We start from the raw sequence: 21,858 nt of genomic DNA on the forward strand, positions 1-21,858 counted from the left end.
GAAGAGATAGGGCACGGGTTCACAGCATTTAATGAGTGTGTGATGAAAGCAGCTGAAATTAGTATTTCAATATTGATGAGGGAGATGTGTTCAGAAATTTGAAGGGAAGCGGCGGGTAATCGAAACAGATTGCCAGAAAATGCATCATTACTGGGAATTGGATGCTGAAATTTGCATCTCTTGCATCAGTTAATGTACTGAGCGAGTTCGCCTACAAAAAGTAGCTTCATTAAAGTAATTGATTTCCATGTCTCATCTTTTATATTTCTATAAATATGATTTCAAATTAGTCTGCCTTGTACCATATCGATTTATATCAGAGAAAAAAAAAATCTCTCATCTTTAGCACTCGTTATTACCGTGGATAACTGCTGAGACAAAAGGATGTTAATAATGGTAGATGCATGGCTATTAATCTTCTTGCTGTCAAACTTAATGATTATGATATGGACATGTGTTGATTTCATGGCAAAGCTGGGTTGTTTTCATGTCAGCTGATCCAACCCTTCCTGATCAATGCCACAGTCATGCCCAAATCTGTTAAATGTCAAACTGTATCAATCAATTCTAACATATATGTCTCATATTAAATAGGAATTTCTCTTTATCTCTAAAAACTAGATTTGGATGTGTGTACATATACAATTTATACATAACACAGAATCTGGTTTATTTAGCCTCTGGAAATTAGAACCTTAACTTGTAAGGGCAAAACCTTAGAGTGCAGGAATGTTTTGATAAAACATTGACATGAATAAAACTTACATATGGTGACTGATTTATTGGTACACAGGAAGCTGAACTTTGTCTGGTTGTGAAGATCTAACTTGCCATGGTATGGCTGATAGAAATGCAAATGCTATCCGGAATGACAATTGTTTGTGTGTATGAAATTGATCATCTGTAGTGTATTGGCTAATTTTGGAATATTTCCATGTCCTCGCACCGGTGTTACGTTTTATTTTCAACATGACACTGATGGATGCATGTATTTATGGCGTTACACTGGGCATGGAAATCCACTCAAACAAAATAGTCTCTTTATGTGTCAAGATATTCATGGTCTCCATTGTCATTAAAATCTGCTTAATGAGAGCGATGTCCCCCCCAGTGGACCAAACCTTCAGTTTTAATGTTCCTGCAGGTAAACTGTCTCTTCAGATATCTTGCTGGAGTAGAAGATGAAAAGCTGCTGGCCTCTAATCAGCTGCTCTGGGCCCATTTTCATGATTATTAAAAGGAAACAAAGACGACTTAAAATGGCTTGGGAGTACACTGATCACGCCGCCTGATATTTTTGAGGATATCTGTTAGGTCGTCATGCAGAGATGAGCTAGCTCTTCTTGCTGACTTGCACAGAAAAAAAAGTACATGCAAATGAGCCCCTGGGGCAATTTTTAATGTATTGGGTGGGAAGAGGGGTTTGCTATATGGGGGTATTCAACCATCTCATGTACTACCTTTACTATTTTCCGGTTAATCTTAAATTGAAGCCTTGTCCATATGATACGGAGATCACTCCAGTTTTCTGTGAATTACATACAGGTGGGTGCTGAAAGAATTTCCCCCACTCCAATAAATTGACCACAAAATCCCCCTCTGTCTATCCTTCCCTGCTTTCTGAAAACACTTGGTTCAATCTACTCAGTAAAGTTGTTACCAGGGCTGAAGAATGCTAGTGACCCATCTGCAAAAAGAGATTTAATTTGTGAATTAATTGAGGAATAGGCATGGAGGGCCTTGATGAAATAATAGTCGGCAACTGTAGAGCCGTGATTTCATTACCTGCTCACTTTCTTGCAGCCATTCATTTTGCAACTCCAATTTGTCGGCCACAAGTCTCATCATCTGCAAGGACAAAGGAAATAAGATATCACGTCAGTGTCTTAATTGTTAAGCATCTGTTTTGAAAGCAAAAACTCAGCTGTGATCGAATTCGTTAGAAGTCAGACGTCACTTTGTCATCAGATTTCACATAGCCTGTTATTTCCTAGTCATGTATTTTTCATAAGGTTCCTGGGAAGACAATTGAAGCGCAAGAGTCACCAGTGTGCTGAAACAGACATCAATTAGAACAACCACAAGATCAGTGCTCCAACATATGTCACCAATCGTCTTCGCCTTGTGTTCAGCTGACAAGGGTACTATCAACAGGAAAGTTTGTCAATGCCCCCAATTCATCACTTGTCAGAGAAAATTGCGACTGTTTAAACCTTTAGAAAAACGTGACACCTGTAATTTAAAGTAAGCAATGCGTTTCAGACAAAATATAAACCTTTCTTCACATTGACTGCAAGTTGCAGTATTTCTACTTTCATCAATGTTGAGTCATGTAAGTTGAATATTTTATATCGTGAAAACATCAATATTCAAAAAAATTCAAACTATCAAAACACAACAGACATAAATAACGACGAGGTCATACAGAAATCAAAAATTTATTTGACAAAAATTTATTGAAAAAACAAAAAGCCATGTTAATTCCACTGGCACATATAAATTTACATGAGATCTGCCCATAATTACTTGACTTGCCGAGACTGCACCAGTGGGAGTTTTTAAGGTGAATACCATGGAAACATCTAAGACGACATCTGGAATTTTGTCCATCTCATTAAAAGAGATGGAAGGCAGAGGAGAAGTACAGGATTGAAACCTGGATTAAAAGATTGTTTTATTTGAAAGAAGTTATGATCTGAGATTGACTAATTGTATCAAACACGCCGTGCTAAAGCTGCTAAACACCCCGTAAGCTGCTTCATTCCCTATTTCCATGGATACAAACATGAATATTAAGAAACAAGGTAAAGACTGTAGATAAAGATGTAGATAAGATTTTAATTTGGAGTGTTTTAATCAAAAATGGTCCATGGTATGAATGAGAATATTTCTCATATCACCCAATTATGCTGTAAATTTTTATAAACTGATGTTTGATTACTATCCATTCCTTAGAATTTTACATATAAAGCTTTCATAAATTTGTATACACATTTTTTGCATTCTTTTACCAAAATAACACTTTCATTCAAATTTCTAAAACAGTGTACACAGGGTTAACTTTGCCATTGCTAACACTTATATAATTGCTGAAAAGTTTGATGATGAAAGGGACAAATTTCAGAATGAGAAACACGTCTTTTTCCTAAAACTACATTCTTCAATTATCATACCATGTTAGGATAGAAGTAAGAAATACTAAGCTAATTCACATCTGCACACTTTCCCCAGCACCTCACAACATCTACAAATAAACTGAATATACGTGATTACTGAACATGCAATCTAACTGTCACCAAGGCAACCAATCTGTCAAATGACTGATTGATAAATGCATATGTTCATAAATATCAAATTATCCTTTAACAAATCACCATGAAACAATCAATTAACCAATCATCTTCCACAATTTCTTATAACCAGGACTGACCATCCTTGCCAGTAATATAGCCAGTGACCTGCACTGACCAATACATCAATCTCTAGTCACCAGTATTGGCCAATCAAATTACTTTCAATCTTGTCAATCGACCAACCATCCTAATCACTTGTAATGACTGATCTTGCCACTTCCCATAACCTGTACTGACCACTGCAACTACTCACCATAACCTGTACTGACCACTGCAACTACTCACCATAACCTGTACTGACCACTGCAACTACTCACCATAACCTGTACTGACCACTGCAACTACTCACCATAACCTGTACTGACCACTGCAACTACTCACCATAACCTGTACTTCCCATCCTTGTTCTGACCAGTGCAACTTTTCGCCACGAACTGTATTGAACAGTTCAACTACCTTACATCTCATCACTTGTTCTGACTAGTGCAACTATTCCCAATAACCTATACTGACCTGCGCAACTACTCCCATATCCTGTACTGACCAAAGGAACTACTCCCAATGACCTATACTGACCAACACAACTACTACCAATAACCTGTACTGACCAGTGCTCATAACCTTTACTGGCCAGAACAACTACCTATCACTTCGGTATTTCCATCATTTGTATAGACAAATTCATCTTATTGTATGACTGGTCACACATCAATCAACCTACCATCACTTAAATTATCAAGTTCATCTATCTACCATTACCTGTACTGACTAATCTGTCCATCTCCTATCACCAGTACTGACTAATCCATTTATCACTGATCACTTGCACTAACTATCCATTTGCATGACTGGTACTGATCTGTCCTGACTTGTTCTATTTCTCATCATCTGAAATGCATAAAAATATCATAACTTAACAGTTTATTCCCGGCAGTGATATCAACTGGGTTCTCTAATGACATAAAATTGATATGCATGTGAATTGTAAGTACTGGTATATTGTGCAAAGTTTGATCAAAATCTATCTTGGTATGGCTGTCTCAGAAAAGATTCTTGACCGATGGTCAGGTTTGTTGGTGGATATCCCGCAGCTGTAAAACAAGCATTGAAATGATCATAGTTGTAGATCTGCTAGTATTCAATTGTCTAACAAGCTTTGAACCAGAATGAACTGCACTGAATTCACTGTGCAACCAAATGTGAATAATACATTCAACAACAACTTGCCCAGGCTTGTATACACACAGATTTTACTGCTGTAATAACTACAGCAATTAGTAGTAAACTTGCACTAAAGCCAAACCTGTCATCCGTGACATGCAGACTTATTGTGTCTTCGATCTGATCATCTCATTGCACTAAAAGCTCTAGATCAGGAAGTAGTAGACTTAGCAGGATTTCCTTTTTAAAGGTGCATGCCCACCATTTTGCTTTATTTCATAATATACTGGAGATGTACAGGGCTCTTTTTAATCAATCTAAGCCGTTATTGTGCTAATCATGTTACTACAACTGGAGTCGTTTAACTTCAACGTATGCCTATCTTCAAACGAAGCCTAAATAGAACCTAACATTAGTAATTTTTTAACACAGTACATCCTGAATAATAGCCCGCGTTTTTTAGGCCATGCGTTAATTTATCTCATAAGATTAATTCTCGGCTTCTTATGCTGACACCCTGGTGTGCAGACTTATCAGAAAAAAAGGCCTTTCAAAAGTTCATCTACATTTAATCCACAATGAAAAAAAAATTGGGGAAAAAACCTTTCCTGTCCTTGTTATGAACAAAACTGATTAAACTGATGATGGCCCCCTGATGATCCTGAAGCAACTCATCATAAATGTGAACGCGGCATCTTGTTTTTGTGCTTTTCATTTCTCAATGGTTTCCTGTTGCCTGTAATCACACGCAAAGATTAGTTGACAATCATGAGGTTTCATCAAGAAGATGCGTTTCCGCTTCGTTTCTGAGCTATTAGCATCAAAGTCTGATCAGGGTTCAGTCTTGAAGAAACCAATCATGGTCTGACTCTCTGCAAAAACAAGTCATTTGTTAATTTTCCGGGAAAATGACGCGAAGTCTGTGGAGGACATTTATCAGCCTGTGTTGCTCTTGGTGCGTGATCAACAGACAAAGTAAAGGGGTGGTATGAAATACCAGGAATAATGTTTACAGTTTAGCTTGCTTCATCATCATAAAAGACAGATGCCAACAGATTTTTTGTATGTAAATGGTAATGCAGTAGCATGATGCTGTGTTTTGCATAGCACTTAAAATGCACAGTTTACAACCAATAGATCCTATTAATAGATTGAAATCTAGCTAAGTGTGCCGGAGATCACTGCTGACATCAAAATCCATATTTCTTAACACTTATCACTACTAATTATTGTGTCATTAAAATCACAAAGATGCTGCGATCTATAAAAGTAATGTAGGCTCGCTCTAACTGATAACATTCTTGATAAAATGATGGACTGTAAAACGTGACAGGCTAATCACATGTAAAAACTATGGGCTAGCTGATTCAAGCTACTGAATATGGTGTAAGTATACAGAAAATGTATTCTAATAGACTGAAGAAAGGAGATACTCTGTTATTAACACACCTGGGGAAAAATTCTCTGGAAATAGTTGTATTCCCATAATTCTACGCACGAATGTAAACTGACCAGACATTGAAAACCGAGTTACTATGACATTCTGTCAATTTTTTACTATATTTTTATGTATCAACCCATCGACCCTACTGGTCTATGATCAACCACAGTTTCTTCAGGTCTACTGCCTACAGCAAATAGGAATACCCAGTATTTGCCTCATAAATAAAGCAATGTTCTACAATGTTATTTATTGACAATTGAAATTCTGTCTTGACTTGAATTGTCAACAACAACAATGTACTTTTCATACATAAATACAAACTGTAATACAAAGCCAAATACTTGGTGTTTCAACTTCCTACATGAATAAACAAATATACAAATGTTGCTGATCATCTTGAAATAAAAATACCACGGAAAAATGTTGAATGGTACAGTTATTAGGGCTTTAAAAACCAGTTTTCAGTACAATCTTAAGGTGTATTGGGATATTATTGTGGTAAGAACTTTTCGCTTGTCAGTACACAGATACCCAGAATGCATTGCTATAGGGTTTCTCCATTCATGATTCAAATGAAGGAAAAGATGAGATTTTGGTGAAAAATTAATGTCAACCATTATTTTCATATAGAGGAACATAACACGTCAGACCTTTTCACATAGTCATTCACTATTTGAATGAAATTGTGGGAAATGCTTTTGGGGATTGTTGCTACAATTTTACTTCAACTAAAAAAATTTGCAATTTTGTTTTCAAAAGGGTGAAATTAACATTTTTGACATAATGAATGTATATTGCATGTCAGTAAATTTGAGATGAAAAGTGAAATTGTTTTACTATTCATAACAAGAAATGAACCAGCATACATGGAAACAATGTCAGTAAAAAAGTTGAAAATTGTAAGTTTTTGATAGAAAACAGCTTTTTTCGTAGTAATTCCATTTACTTAATTGCTGTTTCTTTCTTTGCTGTGATTTCATCAGTAAAGCTTTTGATAAATGCCATGAAATTTGCAACATGTTTTCTTTCATTTTCAGTAAAATATACGAAAGACAGCCTTTTTGCTAAAGAAAAATGTTGCAAGTCCACCTTTGGTAGAAATTTGTGATTTCTATACAAGTATGTTAATAAGTATCATTTTCAGCACACACCAACATAGACAGACTTCCTCTGAAAAAAAACTCAATTTCTAGAACCTTTGTGAGGGACTGACCCACAGACTATTTGATGGAAGGTTTGTAGGGAGTTTTAACTGCTTTATGAACAAAACAATTAGCATAGAATATCGGTAAGGTCATTGCAAACTATAATCAAACTGGGCATTAGTCCTGAGTTGATGAAGATGAACTGGTGAATGTATACATTTTCAAGGGACACTGTCATTTAACATACCTGCACTAGAAACCATTTGTTTTGAGAGTTGGCTGAACTTCAGTATGTACATGTATGGAACTAAACCTAACTACCATGACTTACCTTTCTGATACCAACCTATCCATCTACATCTATCGTAACCAGCCTGTGCACGTTGAAAGGTAAGGGCCTAAATAACAATCCCGTCTATATATTTAAAATGAATAAAGACAATAACCAATAGAAACGCCAAAACTAATGCAGATATAACCTCAACAAATCTGCAGGAGTTGACCTATACAGGTAAATTTGTCTGTGTGTTCTAGATTTGTAAAACAAGTAAGTGAACATCATATGAACAAGGAAAGAAAGGCTTAGAAACAAATCAATAAGATGTACAATCCATCCGTAGCTGTATTTAATGACCAACTAGGCTATAGATAATATTGTTGAACTGTGCAGTCTATGAACAAGCCAACAACTTGCCCAGCCACAACAAAATTTAGCAGCGTGACAAACTGAGAAACCTGACTCAAAAAAACCATCAAGTTAATGAAGGGTACAAAACAACTCAAGGACCAACCCAAAGATCGATCTACTGACTGACCAATCCATAGACACATTGCTAGACCATGAGCAAGTTCTTTGCTGAGATGTTGGTTGAGGGGTTTATAAATGCAACAAAATGCACTCATCCATTGCAGCTTCCACCAGCTTGACGGTAACCTTTAACATCTGCTTGTCGACCAAACCATCAATCCACCCATCTGGTTGGCTACACCGTTCCTTCAATTCACACCGGTCATTATTCCTGCTCCCTACCAACCACCTACTTGTCCATCCTTCAACACTCCCACCATCTGAGAATACCTGTATTTTACTCGCAGACATTCACTCGGAAAAGCTGAAAAAAATTAATATAACATAATTTTCATCATCAGGATAACCTGACATTTCCTGCCGATTTTTTTTAATTGTTCCTGATGGCTTAAATATAACAGCTGCAAGCCTTACACTGATTTGAAAGAGGCCACATCGGCCCTGAATGTAAGGATGAGTAAACACAGCGTATGTGTCATGATCATCATCTGTTTTGACATTAAGCAACACTAGCCATCTACACTCTATCTGCATTCAACACCTTGAAGATAACCCTAATTATTATGCATTGTGCAATTCTTGGCTTAACAACAATCCCAGGGAGGTGCAAAAATCATTTGCTCATCAAATCCTTATGTCTTCTGTCCAATCTCAGAAAACTTTCATTTTTCACCGGAGACGTGGTCATGTAGAATATGTCTTCAGGGATATGATGTTTAAATTACGTCTCAATCATTTCTATCATCAGAAAGAACATTACAGTCTTTTTTTTTTATTTATTTCTTCACAAAACCATCAATTACATCTTCTGCCATTCTCTTAAAAAAGTCAGTGACCTGAAAAATATCATTCATACTGTGATTTAATATTTAACAATTCTGATTTTTACCAAAATATATGAGAAAATTATCTTCCTACCAACAGAGACGGAGTTGCACAATGATTTACTAAAAGTCTACGATTTTCCCCAAAACATTATGCTGCTTCTCAAGTTTGATTGGCCATTTATTTTTTACTGTCCAATTGACTTGAAGAATGAAAATTCAGGTGATCAAGATGGAAGAAGTTCAATTCCATGTTCACGTATGTCTCATTAAATATCACACTTCCTGAACAGCTTCAGTTTCATGAGAATCAAATCCATTATTTGTTTGTAAATAACTATGGACTACTCTTTGTATGTTGACTGTGTACTGCTGGAAAAATAAAATAAAATATGGTGATCATGAACACAAACTTTGCCATGGATAAAATTCCTGCCATCAGAAATCTGTGTTTGTGATTCATTTTCGAAGCTGAATATCAATGCGATCAAAAGTAGTTTTTTGCTTCATAAAAATTCCGAGCATACATGGCTCATAAATTCTGCCAAAGCCATTTAGCGTTGATATCATACAATTTAACAAACATCATCACAATGGAGCTGTGCAATCGTAGCCGACCTAATCCGTAACTCTTCTCCCCATGCGTAATTAACCAGCCCTACCACCTTGTATGGCCTCTCTCCTTCGTTAGTATTTCATCTGGGGCAAAAATTACCCCTCAAAGCCTTCTAATTGTGTTTTCATGTTAATTTTCATAGGCAATAATTCCAACTCTATTAGTGTCAGAACCCTAGAGATCCAAGCCGGATCACCTTTGTTCACCCAAAGTGACGAGTGAAATTAGGAAGGCCAGATAATTAGATCCAATGTAACTTTGACAAGCGCTGTATTGCACTTTAATTTCAACTCCAATCAGACTGACGCATTTCCTTCATTCTTCTTATTTACTTTCAATGAAATGTACAAGTTATCTTGCGCCTTTTGTTTCATGCTGGTGAGAAAGCAGACAGCAGAGTGCTCCTTGTCAACTACATGATGGAAAACCCTGACGTCGACATTTTCTTTTATTTCAAGTAACCTTTCTTTTCTTTGGCAAATAATCACACTTCTCTTTGGAAAATCAGATGTCATTCATTTCAGGCTGGAGGTTAAACCTAGGGTGACACTCATGCAAGTTTGTGGATTTTGTAGAGTTAATGAGACCACCCCTCTTGTGGGACTGAGTTTTTCCTGTTGCCTGAAGCACTATCAAAGTCTATGAAATGCCATTAGACGACTACAATTTTCTAATTCTCGATTTGCTTGCAAATTTCTCTTTAAGTAAAACACTAATGTTATAAATAGACTGTGTTCAACTTCATTTCAATTTCGTTTATCAGCGACTCTGATTTGCAAATTTACTGACTTGAGCAACTTGGATTTTATTTAAAAAAAGCAGTGACATCTGCTCAAACTAGATTACCACAGCCAAGGAATCTTGATATTAAGGGCAAATATACAAATTAGTAACCCTTAGTAACCCTAGGATTTCTTAATTTGCTGAAGATTTTTTGCGGCAGGATAATCCCAAGGTAATCTTCCATTGTGCCAGCAAGCAAAGTAGTTCATCAGTCACTGAAAGCCACAATGAAAAAAAAAAATCACAAGATATCGCTTGGCGCTTTCTTGCCACGGAGCTGTGCAAAGGCCACGTTTTGTGTCAGTTGCTTTCTATGATACTAATTCCAAACATGTTTGCATTTATTATATCTGAAATTGAGTCATAATTCATGTCGTTTTGATGGAATTTCAATTAGTTTGCCCAAATCAATGATATCATAATCAAATTGCCAACTGCACTTGTTGTGTTTTCTCATCACCTTTTCAAACTTTCGGTTTTTCTTCTGAGATTTCTCCAAATATAATAATGATGGAATGAGAACTTTGACATTCATGTCATTGCTTTCTTCCGTCGCCCTCACTTCATTTCAAATACGCTGTTTTGGATAAGAGAGGAAAAATGGAACAGATTACACATTTGACGAATACTTTAATGAATTATTCTCAATGTGAAATAAGTGACACATTTAGTTGACCTTACTTTATTTGCTTAATTCAATTTTTCTGTGTTAATATGGAGCCTTGTAATAAACTTTAGGCAGAAACACTTCTCAATTTTTATTTGAATGAAAATGGTTAAACATTTCTACCTTTAGAAAAGTGAAATGAACAAAATTTTCTGAGTCGAACTCTGGCACCTGATTTTCTGATTGTATTTTTTAAAATAATTGTGTATGCATGTTTGATTATGATATCAAGGGTAAATTAGGGCAAACAACCTGATCCTTGCTGGAACTAAATATTTCATAGTCAAGGCAGTATTATGTGAAACTTTGCGGAAGGATCTGGTTTCAGATTGTGGCAACGATATGGAATCATAAACTTATGGGGGAATTGCCACTGATGAGAAATCTGTTTTCTCTAAAGGTACATGAGAGGAGGATGTTAGACAGAGGGACACAGAGAGAGCAAAACGGTTTAGTGAAATCATCATTATCGTATCGCTAACATTTTCCCAACACAAAAGAAACAGATACGTTGATATTTTACTCCAACCCCAATGGAGGTACTAAGGGTTTCTTTAATCTTGAGGACTTATTGTTGAACATATCTGGTGGAAACCTGAGATTTCACCAATGAAATATTTAGATGGAAAGATGATATTTCTACCATAACAAGCAAAACAGATGGAGTCTTGACTCTGAATAATTCAGACTCAATAAGAAGAGACATGTGCAATATTGTGAGTGGGAAAACGTAATTCTAGCACAGTCTACATAGCTAATATTTTGATACGAAACAAGAAATGGGAGAATGAATTGATGATAAGCAACAAAATGTTGAATCAGAGAACTTGGGTATGTCATGTACTGTGAGTTAGACACAATGAGTAAAATGGAATCAAAGTGTTTCTAGATTTTAGTTTTTTCCCACTTTCGTTTTTCCCATTCCTAATTTGATAATATATCACATACGTGTCTCTCTCAAATGACTTTGAAAAATTATGCAATTCGGATTGTTTGAAATTATCTTCAATTTTTATACAGGAGAGATAAAATTTCTGAAAAGTTTACTTACAAGGTAAGGCAGGGGAAACTTTTTATCTTTAATAAACTTGTTTAGAAAAGGAAGAAAAATCACAGCATCACAAATTTTCAATCAACTGTGTAAATGCTTTAATGATACTAAAACGCCGCTTTGGTAAAATTAGTGTGATAAATTAATTTATGTATAGCACACTAAAAAATAAACTTTTATATTATTTATACAAAAGTTGTAAATATTTTTCCAGTAGTATTATGATCTGACACAGGATAGTTGACAACTTACTTTCACAATGTCCATTAAATGAACGTTTATTTTGATTATGAAGTTGATATATCAAGAATTTGATGTGTTTTTAAATTCGATGGGCCCAGTTCTACATTGGGAGTTGAGCAACTGTGAGTTGTGTGTGATCCTTACGATGCAATGCTAATGTTGTTGCAAGCAGATTATGAAACTCTGGTCTCATCTTGTACACAGTTCAGAGTAACGACTTTGATTATATGAGCAATAAAAATATGGAATTTTGTCAATTTTTAAATTCTGTTCATTCCTCGGCAGGTTAATCCACATATTTCTGAATAATATATAATAATGTGTAAAAATATAAAGCTACAGTATGAAAAGTGATAAAATTTTTGGCTAAGTTTCTGTTTAAACAGTACAGCTCACTCAAGATCAGTTTCTTTTTGTCTTCTCTGCAAATCAGCGAGTCGAAATGACAAATCTTATTACCAACGAGGTGACATGACCCAGGCTTGATATTAAATCATAAGCACTTCAGCTCATCCTGGTCCAGTATTACATATTCTTGATTTCATTGGAAGTGACTTGGGAAAGACATCATTTGGTGTAGCCTGCAGTCAGGGGGCAGTCTGAAGTCTCTTTTGCAGAAATTTCAATCTGACATGACCAGTGGCAGCGCTTTGATTGATTGAAACTGGTAGCACGGTGACAAATTTTAACCATCGGCAAAATGGCATTGAAAATTAAGAGACGGAGTCCGATAGCGGGTGTGATATTAATTATTCAGTTTCTGAGGCTGAAATGAATTAGAGTGTCGTGGATGAAATCATTATTGGTTCACACTGTGATTGCCAAGCCAGAGCCTATCCACTGATTGAAATTAGCCAGAACTGTCCAACAGTGCAAAACTTGCCGAATAATGCAAACAACCTGTTGCCTCACCCACCCCCTGACAGAACTGATTGATGTGGAGTGAATGTTTAGCAGTGGGGTTACACGACACCTAGTCTCCCAGCTAATTGGGCTCTGTAAGACCCGATTCCCCCCAATGTCACTCAGGTCAACTCTGCTTGCATCAGAGTTAATTGCCTTATTGTACAATCTGCCCCATTAGAACAGCTATGACGAGCTGGAAATATACCAGGGTCATGGGGTCATCCTGTGAGCGCTGACAGGCAACAATAACTGAATGGCCATGTCTCCCACCCAGAGGCTCATCACAGAAATTAAAAAAAAAAATAAGATGACAGCAGCTAATTTGACAATGGTGAAGTTTTACTTAGTTCTGAGTTAAAAATTCTGACCATAGGCATCTTAGTTGGAATACTAACTTGAGTAATGGGCAAAGAGGCAACTGAATCTAATTAAGACATATGCCTCATACTCAAGAAAAAAAGCATAGTTTGAAGGCAAGATTATTTGTGCATTCACACTGCATTATCATAGATTTCTTGTGTTCCCAGTTTGATCATTACTAAAATAAGACATTACTGCAGTTGCTATAGTAATTAGTTCTTACTAAACATTATCAAAGATGATTAGACTTCCCATTTATTTTTCTCCCATCATTAGGAGTAATGAACTAGTTTTGGTTGCCACAGCAACAGAGGCAAACTTTGCAATGTTACCTGAGAAACATGTAAATTAGAGCTAAGTAAAAGATGTCATACAGAATGCCCATTCCATAATATTGAATCATTTCTGCTGTTAAATGGCATCATTACAGTTACTCTCTCCAAACTAGAAACATAAATAACGCGTGATTGATGGCTGCAAGTATAGCCTGCGACTTAAGTGTGGAAAATATGCACTCTCAGCTGATAGGAGCAATGCTGGGTCATGCTCCCTGGGGTCCCTCTGTTGTAGCACCGTCTTGTAGTTTGACAGACACACAGTGACAGTAGTTTTCCCTCAAGCCACAGAGTCTGGACGTGATGATGAACGACCAGAGAAAAAATAATATGCATATTGACACACATGGTTCCACATGAGTGGCCAGCAAGCCAATTGTAATCACTGCACTAAGTCATATACAGCACAGTCAAATAGAGCCACTGGTAATCTATCATGCCTCTATCTACACAAATAATCTCATTCTTTTTCTTGAAAAAAAATTAAAAGTCAAGACATGATTTTACATGGAATGAAAACTAGAAAAAGAAATTATTTTATCCTTGATGAATTTTTATGTGTGATTTTGAGTGGAATTCTTAATTGTTGTGTCAGGGGTCAAACTTATATGAGTGATTTTATTACTGTGTATATGCAAAACTATCAAGTCTGTTTTCTGGACAAGACATAAACTATGATATAAATTTAAGCACTATCCTTCACTTGAGTAAGTAACAGGTGTACAAGACATTGGAATTTATAACTCTACTGATTTGTAATAACATTCAATGTGTAGAATATTGTCATGACAGCCACGGAAAATTATTTACAGCAAAGTCCTTCAATGCTAATCATGCATGAGGGTTTTTAATTACTGCAATACTGCAGTAACAGCTGTAGGTATTGTTTTACTACTGCAGTACTGAAACAACAACAGCAGCAGTTATGATGATATTATTGTACTGCAACAACAACGTTATGTGTAGTTATGGTCTTACTGCTGCAGTAATGTAATATTAGCAGTTGTTTTGGTGTTACCGCTCTAGTAACACAACAACAACAACAACAACAGTAGTTTAACTGCTACAATGTTGCAACAACAGTAGTTTAACAGCTACAATGTTGCAACAACTGTATTATAGCCTTTACTACTAATATACCAGTAGCAATACAACAGCAGATAATGGTGTTACAACTACAGAGCTGCAACAACAGCAGTGCTTATGGCATTACTGCTACACTAATGTCTAGCAATGACAATATGATAACAGCAATACTATAATGACAATGAGAGCACTGTAATAAAGGTTGCATACAGAGCTGAGATGGTAGCACAAGGGGTGCATTAAACAGTTAAAAAAATACTTAAAAACAGTCTATTTTAATGACAGCTACTGCAGTGGCTGTTACTGTCCATCCTTGTCTAACTACCACAATGACAGTCTGACAACCACAAGAACAGTTTGAGAACTACAGTGACAGATAGTCTTCCTCAATAACAGTCCAACTACCACCTTTACAGTCTGACTACCACAGTAACAGTTCTACTACTACAATAAGACTACCATAAATAATAGTCTGACTACCAAGATAACAGTTTGACTAATACAATAACAGTCCAACTACCATAACGAGAATCCAACTACTACAACTACAGTCCAACTCCCATGATGCCAGTCTGACTACCACAATGACAGACAGACTACCACAATGACAGATTACCACAATAAGTCTGACTACCACAATGACAGACAGACTACCGCAATGACAGTCTGACTACCACACTGACAGACAGACTACCACAATGACAGACAGACTACCACACTGACAGACAGACTACCACACTGACAGACAGACTACCACAATGACAGACAGACTACCACAATGACAGACAGACTACCACAATGACAGACAGACTACCACAATGACAGACAGACTACCACAATGACAGACAGACTACCACAATGACAGACAGACTACCACAATGACAGACAGACTACCACACTGACAGACAGACTACCACAATGACAGACAGACTACCACACTGACAGACTACCACAATGACAGACAGACTACCACACTGACAGACAGACTACCACAATGACAGTCTGACTACCACACTGACAGACAGACTACCACAATGACAGACAGACTACCACAATGACAGACAGACTACCACACTGACAGACAGACTACCACACTGACAGACTACCACACTGACAGACAGACTACCACAATGACAGACAGACTACCACAATGACAGTCTGACTACCACACTGACAGACTACCACAATGACAGTCTGACTACCACAATGACAGTCTGACTACCACAATGACAGACAGACTACCACAATGACAGACTGACTACCACAATGACAGACAGACTACCACAATGACAGTCTGACTACCACAATGACAGTCTGACTACCACAATGACAGACTACCACAATGACAGTCTGACTACCACAATGACAGACTGACTACCACAATGACAGTCTGACTACCACAATGACAGTCTGACTACCACAATGACAGTCTGACTACCACAATGACAGTCTGACTACCACAATGACAGTCTGACTACCACAATGACAGACAGACTACCACAATAACAGTCTGACTACCACACTGACAGACAGACTACCACAATGACAGACAGACTACCACACTGACAGACAGACTACCACAATGACAGACAGACTACCACAATGACAGACTGACTACCACAATAACAGTCTGACTACCACAATGACAGACTACCACAATAAGAGTCTGACTACCACAATGACAATACATTTACCAAATGACAGTCTTACTTACGCAATGACAGACTACCTGAATGATAGTGAGCCTACCAAAATGTCACAATGACAAGCAGACTACTGCAATAATAGCCATAAAGTATGTGTGCTGATTGCAACAATGCTACATTGACAGTCAGAACTCAGTTTAGGAATAACATATTGATCACAGACTGTACTAATTGCAGCACTAGATGAGAGAAACTTTTACTTTCAAACTCACAACATCACTCACTCGTTGTCAAAACTCAGCCTTGACAGTGTCTGAGTAGAGGTGATGCTATCAGCTTGTGTGATCTTTCATCAGGACCATCTAAATATCCTGGGACAATATTTTTGATATCTTTGTGTTGGGTATATGTTGACGCATAATGCGTAAGTTATGTGAAGGTATTCTGGATACTTTCCAGACGATCAGTGTTAGGTGATGTGCAATCACTGATGAAACTTAATGATACATCATACGACTTGTCAAACTAAATTCAAGAAAGATTTCTATATTTTGTATTTTTTATCAGAATTTGAAATGACACTACAGAAAAAAGGCAAACTACAAATTCATAACACCGATTCATTAACAAAACTGACTCAAAGATATAATGTTGAACATGTAACAGAGCTTAAGTCTAATTTGAAGCAACTACAGCAAGCATTGATTGTCCCAGACACTGTTAGAAAGATGAGACTGAGAACTGATTATGATGAAAGTACAATTTCTAAAGCTCTTTGTCATATTTCAGTAATCTACAAAAATATCAGGCACAGAAAGTGAAACAAATCAGAGATAAAGGCCTTTCTCTATGATAACGTAGAAAAGGTGTATGAAGTGAACTTCAACAATTAACAAAATGCGTGAACATTACACTTTGCAATTAAGGATCAATAAACTCATATTTTATAATAAAACGAACACTGATCAGTAAGGTGTCTTCACAGATGCGCTGTTTGTTAAAACTGATAGCTTGACAAAAAAATCAAAGCTTATTGTTAAGTCAAACAGAAAAGCCAGATGTTTCTGATTAAAAATTTACAATCAGAAAGCGAGACAGTTGTCCCCAAATATTTGTGTCCGTGGCAACTGATAAGTTGCTCATTGATGTGTGTCTAGAGACATGACAATGCTGAGTTTTGACAGTCTAAATCTCAAGCAGACCCACCGGTTGTTCCCAATCCCCTCGAGTCAAGGACGAGCCCTCATTACAAAGCTAATGTGTTACCCCAAACACCTTAACCTTTGACCCCAGCATTTTAAAAATTCATTTCTACAGATTGCCCTGCCTTTGGCGTATGTGTCAAACCTGCGAGACACAGAACCTCCCTGAATGAAATGGGTTTACTAATGAGACCTGCTGTGTTTGACCTTTGCAGAAAGACAGCTGCGGATGCATAGATCTACACAGACAGGCAAGAGAAAACTCTGATTAGAAGTTCTAATGTAATAATCAGAGAAGGCAGGAGCATTTCAGAAGGTTGACCGTTAATTGCAAGGTAAAACAAGTGACAAATGCTCTAAACCATTTTCCTGTCTGACATTGCTTTCTCTTCTGTGCTTTGATCAGGAAAATATGGTTAATGAATTTCTACATCAATTATAGGACTTGCTAACCTGACACCTGTCAATTTGGGAAGATGTTTTCCTTTTGCACATCCACCGGGAATGTCTTGCAAGTTAATGTTTGATGAAAGTTGCTTGGCTGGCCATTGTGGTCTTTTAACCTCTTTTACGCTACAAGTTTAATGCAATATCCCAGTACATTATGGCACAACCAACAAAATTTCAACCTGTCATACACTAAGAATTAGTACACAGAAAATTCCAGAGCTTAAATGATAATGACTTAGTTTTTAGTTTTCATGTTTTTCTGATGGCTTAAAATAGTATAAATCTTTAACAATCTGCAAAATATAGAAGTGAGAGTTTGTTGTTGGTTCAGCCATTTATTATGTATATTTAATTATCACTGTATCAATTTGAATTGCCAGTGTTTCACTGCATCATTATGTTTTTGTACACACATGTATCGCAGATTAAAAGATGCTAAAGTAAACACAGGAATGCTATGGTTGATGGAAATGTTGGCATAGCTGGGAGTCATATCTGCTTGAATATGACTATCATTGCTAATGTTAAAAAGTGATAGCTTTTCAGACATTCACATGGGCAAGGGAAGATTTTGATCATTAATCATTCCAGCTTAGAGTATAGCATTTCAAGTTTTAACCAAATTATACCGGCTTACAAGTGTGGTTTGCAACTTTCACATGGAATCAGTAATATTAGATATGAATGGCCTGTTTTGAACCAGAGAAACACTTTGAAAGTGCAAATGCATCTTTAAAAAATTTTCACTAGCATATATTTTTGCATGGAATGTCAAGTTTTGATCAACTCCTCAATTTATAGTTGACAGTACAAACATTGAGATTCATCATGTGACCTGCTCATTTGAAACAAGAAAAGTTGATTGTTAGTGTTTGTAGGTGATCCATATAACTTTTCTAACATTTTTTACCACATTTGTACACACACTTTATAGTTTTATTTTCCACATATGGATATTCTCTTTTCTCTGGCGCAATGTTCACGATAAGAAACAATATACATTTCATGCATTTTTTGAATTTGCCAAATTGCAAGCAGGTGATGCTACTGGTATTGACACCAAACACATACTACTAACAGAATAACTGCATTGCTTCCACAGATATAAAGCTCTCCCATTAATTAGTTTCTCATTTACAAAATTAATGACAAGTCTACAACGAGGAAAATAGCAATGATAATTTATGCAAGATAAAAATTCTCAAGTGAGTGATAATTTTGCTGAAAAGTACATCTCTGTATCGGGAAAAAGGTAGACATCTGTGTTGTCTATTAAAAAATAAATGGATTTCTTTCTCACATCTGAGCGTTTATGAAAAGAATCAAAAGTCATGATCAAGTTCAAATTCAACAGTCTGGTGAGTGAGTTGTTTCTCAGAGGAAATATTTCCTTGTCATTGAATCAGATGTGCAGGATTGACGAAGCACGAGTTACAGCCTGAAAATTTTTCAGCAATCAGAATTCTTCTAATTCCCAGTACTGCATGACAAGATACCGAAACAGTCATCATGATTTATCATCGTTTTCATCTGCCTTTCTCCAGCTTTCTAATTAACCCTCTGACCTGTGTGATGTCATGATGATCTTTGACCTCTGAGATGTATGACACATCACATGAAATTATCTTCTGGGGTCTGCTATTGAGTGAGTTTCATTACTGGCAAGTTGGGCACACAGTGATTGCAGGCTATGATTGCTTCAATACTGTTGTCAGATAATTATCATTTAGCATAGCAGGGTTTACTACTTAATTGTTATCAGGCTTTTCTCTGATCTAGAAAGAATCTGACACCGACTCCGCTTCGTGATGAATAAAGCTCAAGTCAGTGACCGTATCCCTCTTTTCCATTTTCATTGTTTTATTACCGCTGTCTTGTCAGTCTTATACCCAAGGTTGGCAATGTTCTGAAATATGGTAAATTGTGATCTTATCCAGGCAAGGAAAATTAACAAAAACATCAAGTTCATACAGACTCCCATTTACACTCTATTTTGCAATAAATTCTCACTCTATCCCCAATATGAAAATAACCCAGAAGATTGCAGGTCGTATGTTATCATTTGATATTGAAGACAACACATCAGTGTTTTTTTAATTTATTGTCACTTGTATTATCTTACTTGATCTTGTCTTCCTTGTTTACATAAACTGACTTTCCAAAAGAAAAGGGAAAAATTGCCTACCACTGAGCTGTCTTGATTCTGGTGGTGCATTTTGTGTAAAATCTTGACATCATATTGTGAGATCAAAATCTTTGGGAAATTATGAACTATACATATTGCCAGTTAAAGCAAAAAAACAAGTTATCAAACTCTGGCATATCATCATGTGTTTTCTCACAGCCTTGGTATTGCAACTCTGATTATAAAGGAGATAGTATGTAACTGTTGCATGATGGGAGTCAAAGGAACATGATTTGATTGGTCACTCACTAATGGACATAGCCCCCTCTAAGGAAATTAACAGACTTCTGCTGTTTGGCTGAGAATGTCTAAAATTTGATTGGTTGTATGAAAACTAGGAGAGAAAACGTGCAGAGTGAGTTTACACTGCAGCAGATGGAGATACACTTTGACTTGGCTTTGACTTGACCATGGAAATTGACTACACTCTACACAATGACCACTAACGACATCCTTTGCTGATGTCTGCAACACCACCTACTGTCAAAATGGAATAATCCAGAGAACTTCGGTTGACTGGAATAAACAGTGCATTAACTCACCCACGCCAGAGAAAGACTTGACCTCTGCAATTCATGAGTGACCCTTTGGTGTTCTTTTGAAGCTTCAAAGAACATAAAATGCATTATACATCAAGTTCATACACCTCAAAATTGACAATTTGGATATAAATTTACAAAATAAATATTCCAGCTGCTGATGTCAACTTGGATGTCAATTTAGTGACTCAATCAAAATAAAAGTGGGATACATATCTTCAACAATGATGGATAAAAACTTTAGTGAATGAACAACTTAAGCTAAAACGTATTACAAAGTTTGAAGGTGAACTAGCTGGAAGCTATTTGCTGATGATTATCAACCCACTGTTAATTCAGAGAGTCTGGATATTGAGTAGTTCAGCATACCCTGATACTACCTGTTATACAGTTTTGAGAAACAACACTTTTCATTTTTAACAGTCATCACAGCTGTTTATTCACTTTCTACGTATAAATGGCCTTAAATTAGTTTGTGTTTTCAGTCACTGCCAAAGAATTGTCTGGCAAAACATGCCTTTCACTAGACTTGACCACCATCCAATTCTAACTGATACAGTGTGAACGTTAGTCAAGTACACAATATTTCATTGTGTGTGTGTGTGTGTGTGTGTGTGTGTGTATGGAATTGGTACCAACTACAATACATGCTTTTTGATTGAAATTTGCTTGAAATCTATCTGAGTATAAGAGAGGTCTGTTTTGTATGTTAAACGCTGTAAGAAATTCATCTCTTTACAGGATAGATGTTCTGTCTGGTATACCATGGCATGTAGTGTTCAAATCATGTTTGTATACAACAACTTGAAGGCATATATCAACCGTCTTAGCTTTGAGTTAGACCGTGTCTGTTTCAACCTCTTTTTTGTAGATATATATTTCCTATGATTCTAGGTTAATGAGTAATCTCAATTTATAGTGAGTCATTATCAGTTGATTTGCGTACCAGACCAATGCTAATTAAGACAGTTTGCACAAATGAATGCATTTTGCAGTGGAAAGGTGATAACTTAGATTTCTATGTATGTCACAGAAACTATGGACTTTGTCTCAT

General features: G+C 36.5%; 1 protein-coding gene across 1 annotated transcript in view; it reads right to left on the bottom strand.

Annotated features, from left to right (window-relative positions):
- Positions 1–21,858, bottom strand: part of LOC139147183 (golgin subfamily A member 6-like protein 7) — an 86,862-nt gene that overhangs the window by 31,538 nt on the left and 33,466 nt on the right. The window contains exon 3 of the mRNA XM_070718119.1: positions 1,786–1,848. Coding sequence (XP_070574220.1) covers positions 1,786–1,848 — 63 coding nt within the window. The remainder of the gene's footprint in view (positions 1–1,785; positions 1,849–21,858) is intronic.

Source organism: Ptychodera flava, chromosome 13, assembly GCF_041260155.1.
Source record: "Ptychodera flava strain L36383 chromosome 13, AS_Pfla_20210202, whole genome shotgun sequence".
NCBI lineage: Eukaryota > Metazoa > Hemichordata > Enteropneusta > Ptychoderidae > Ptychodera > Ptychodera flava.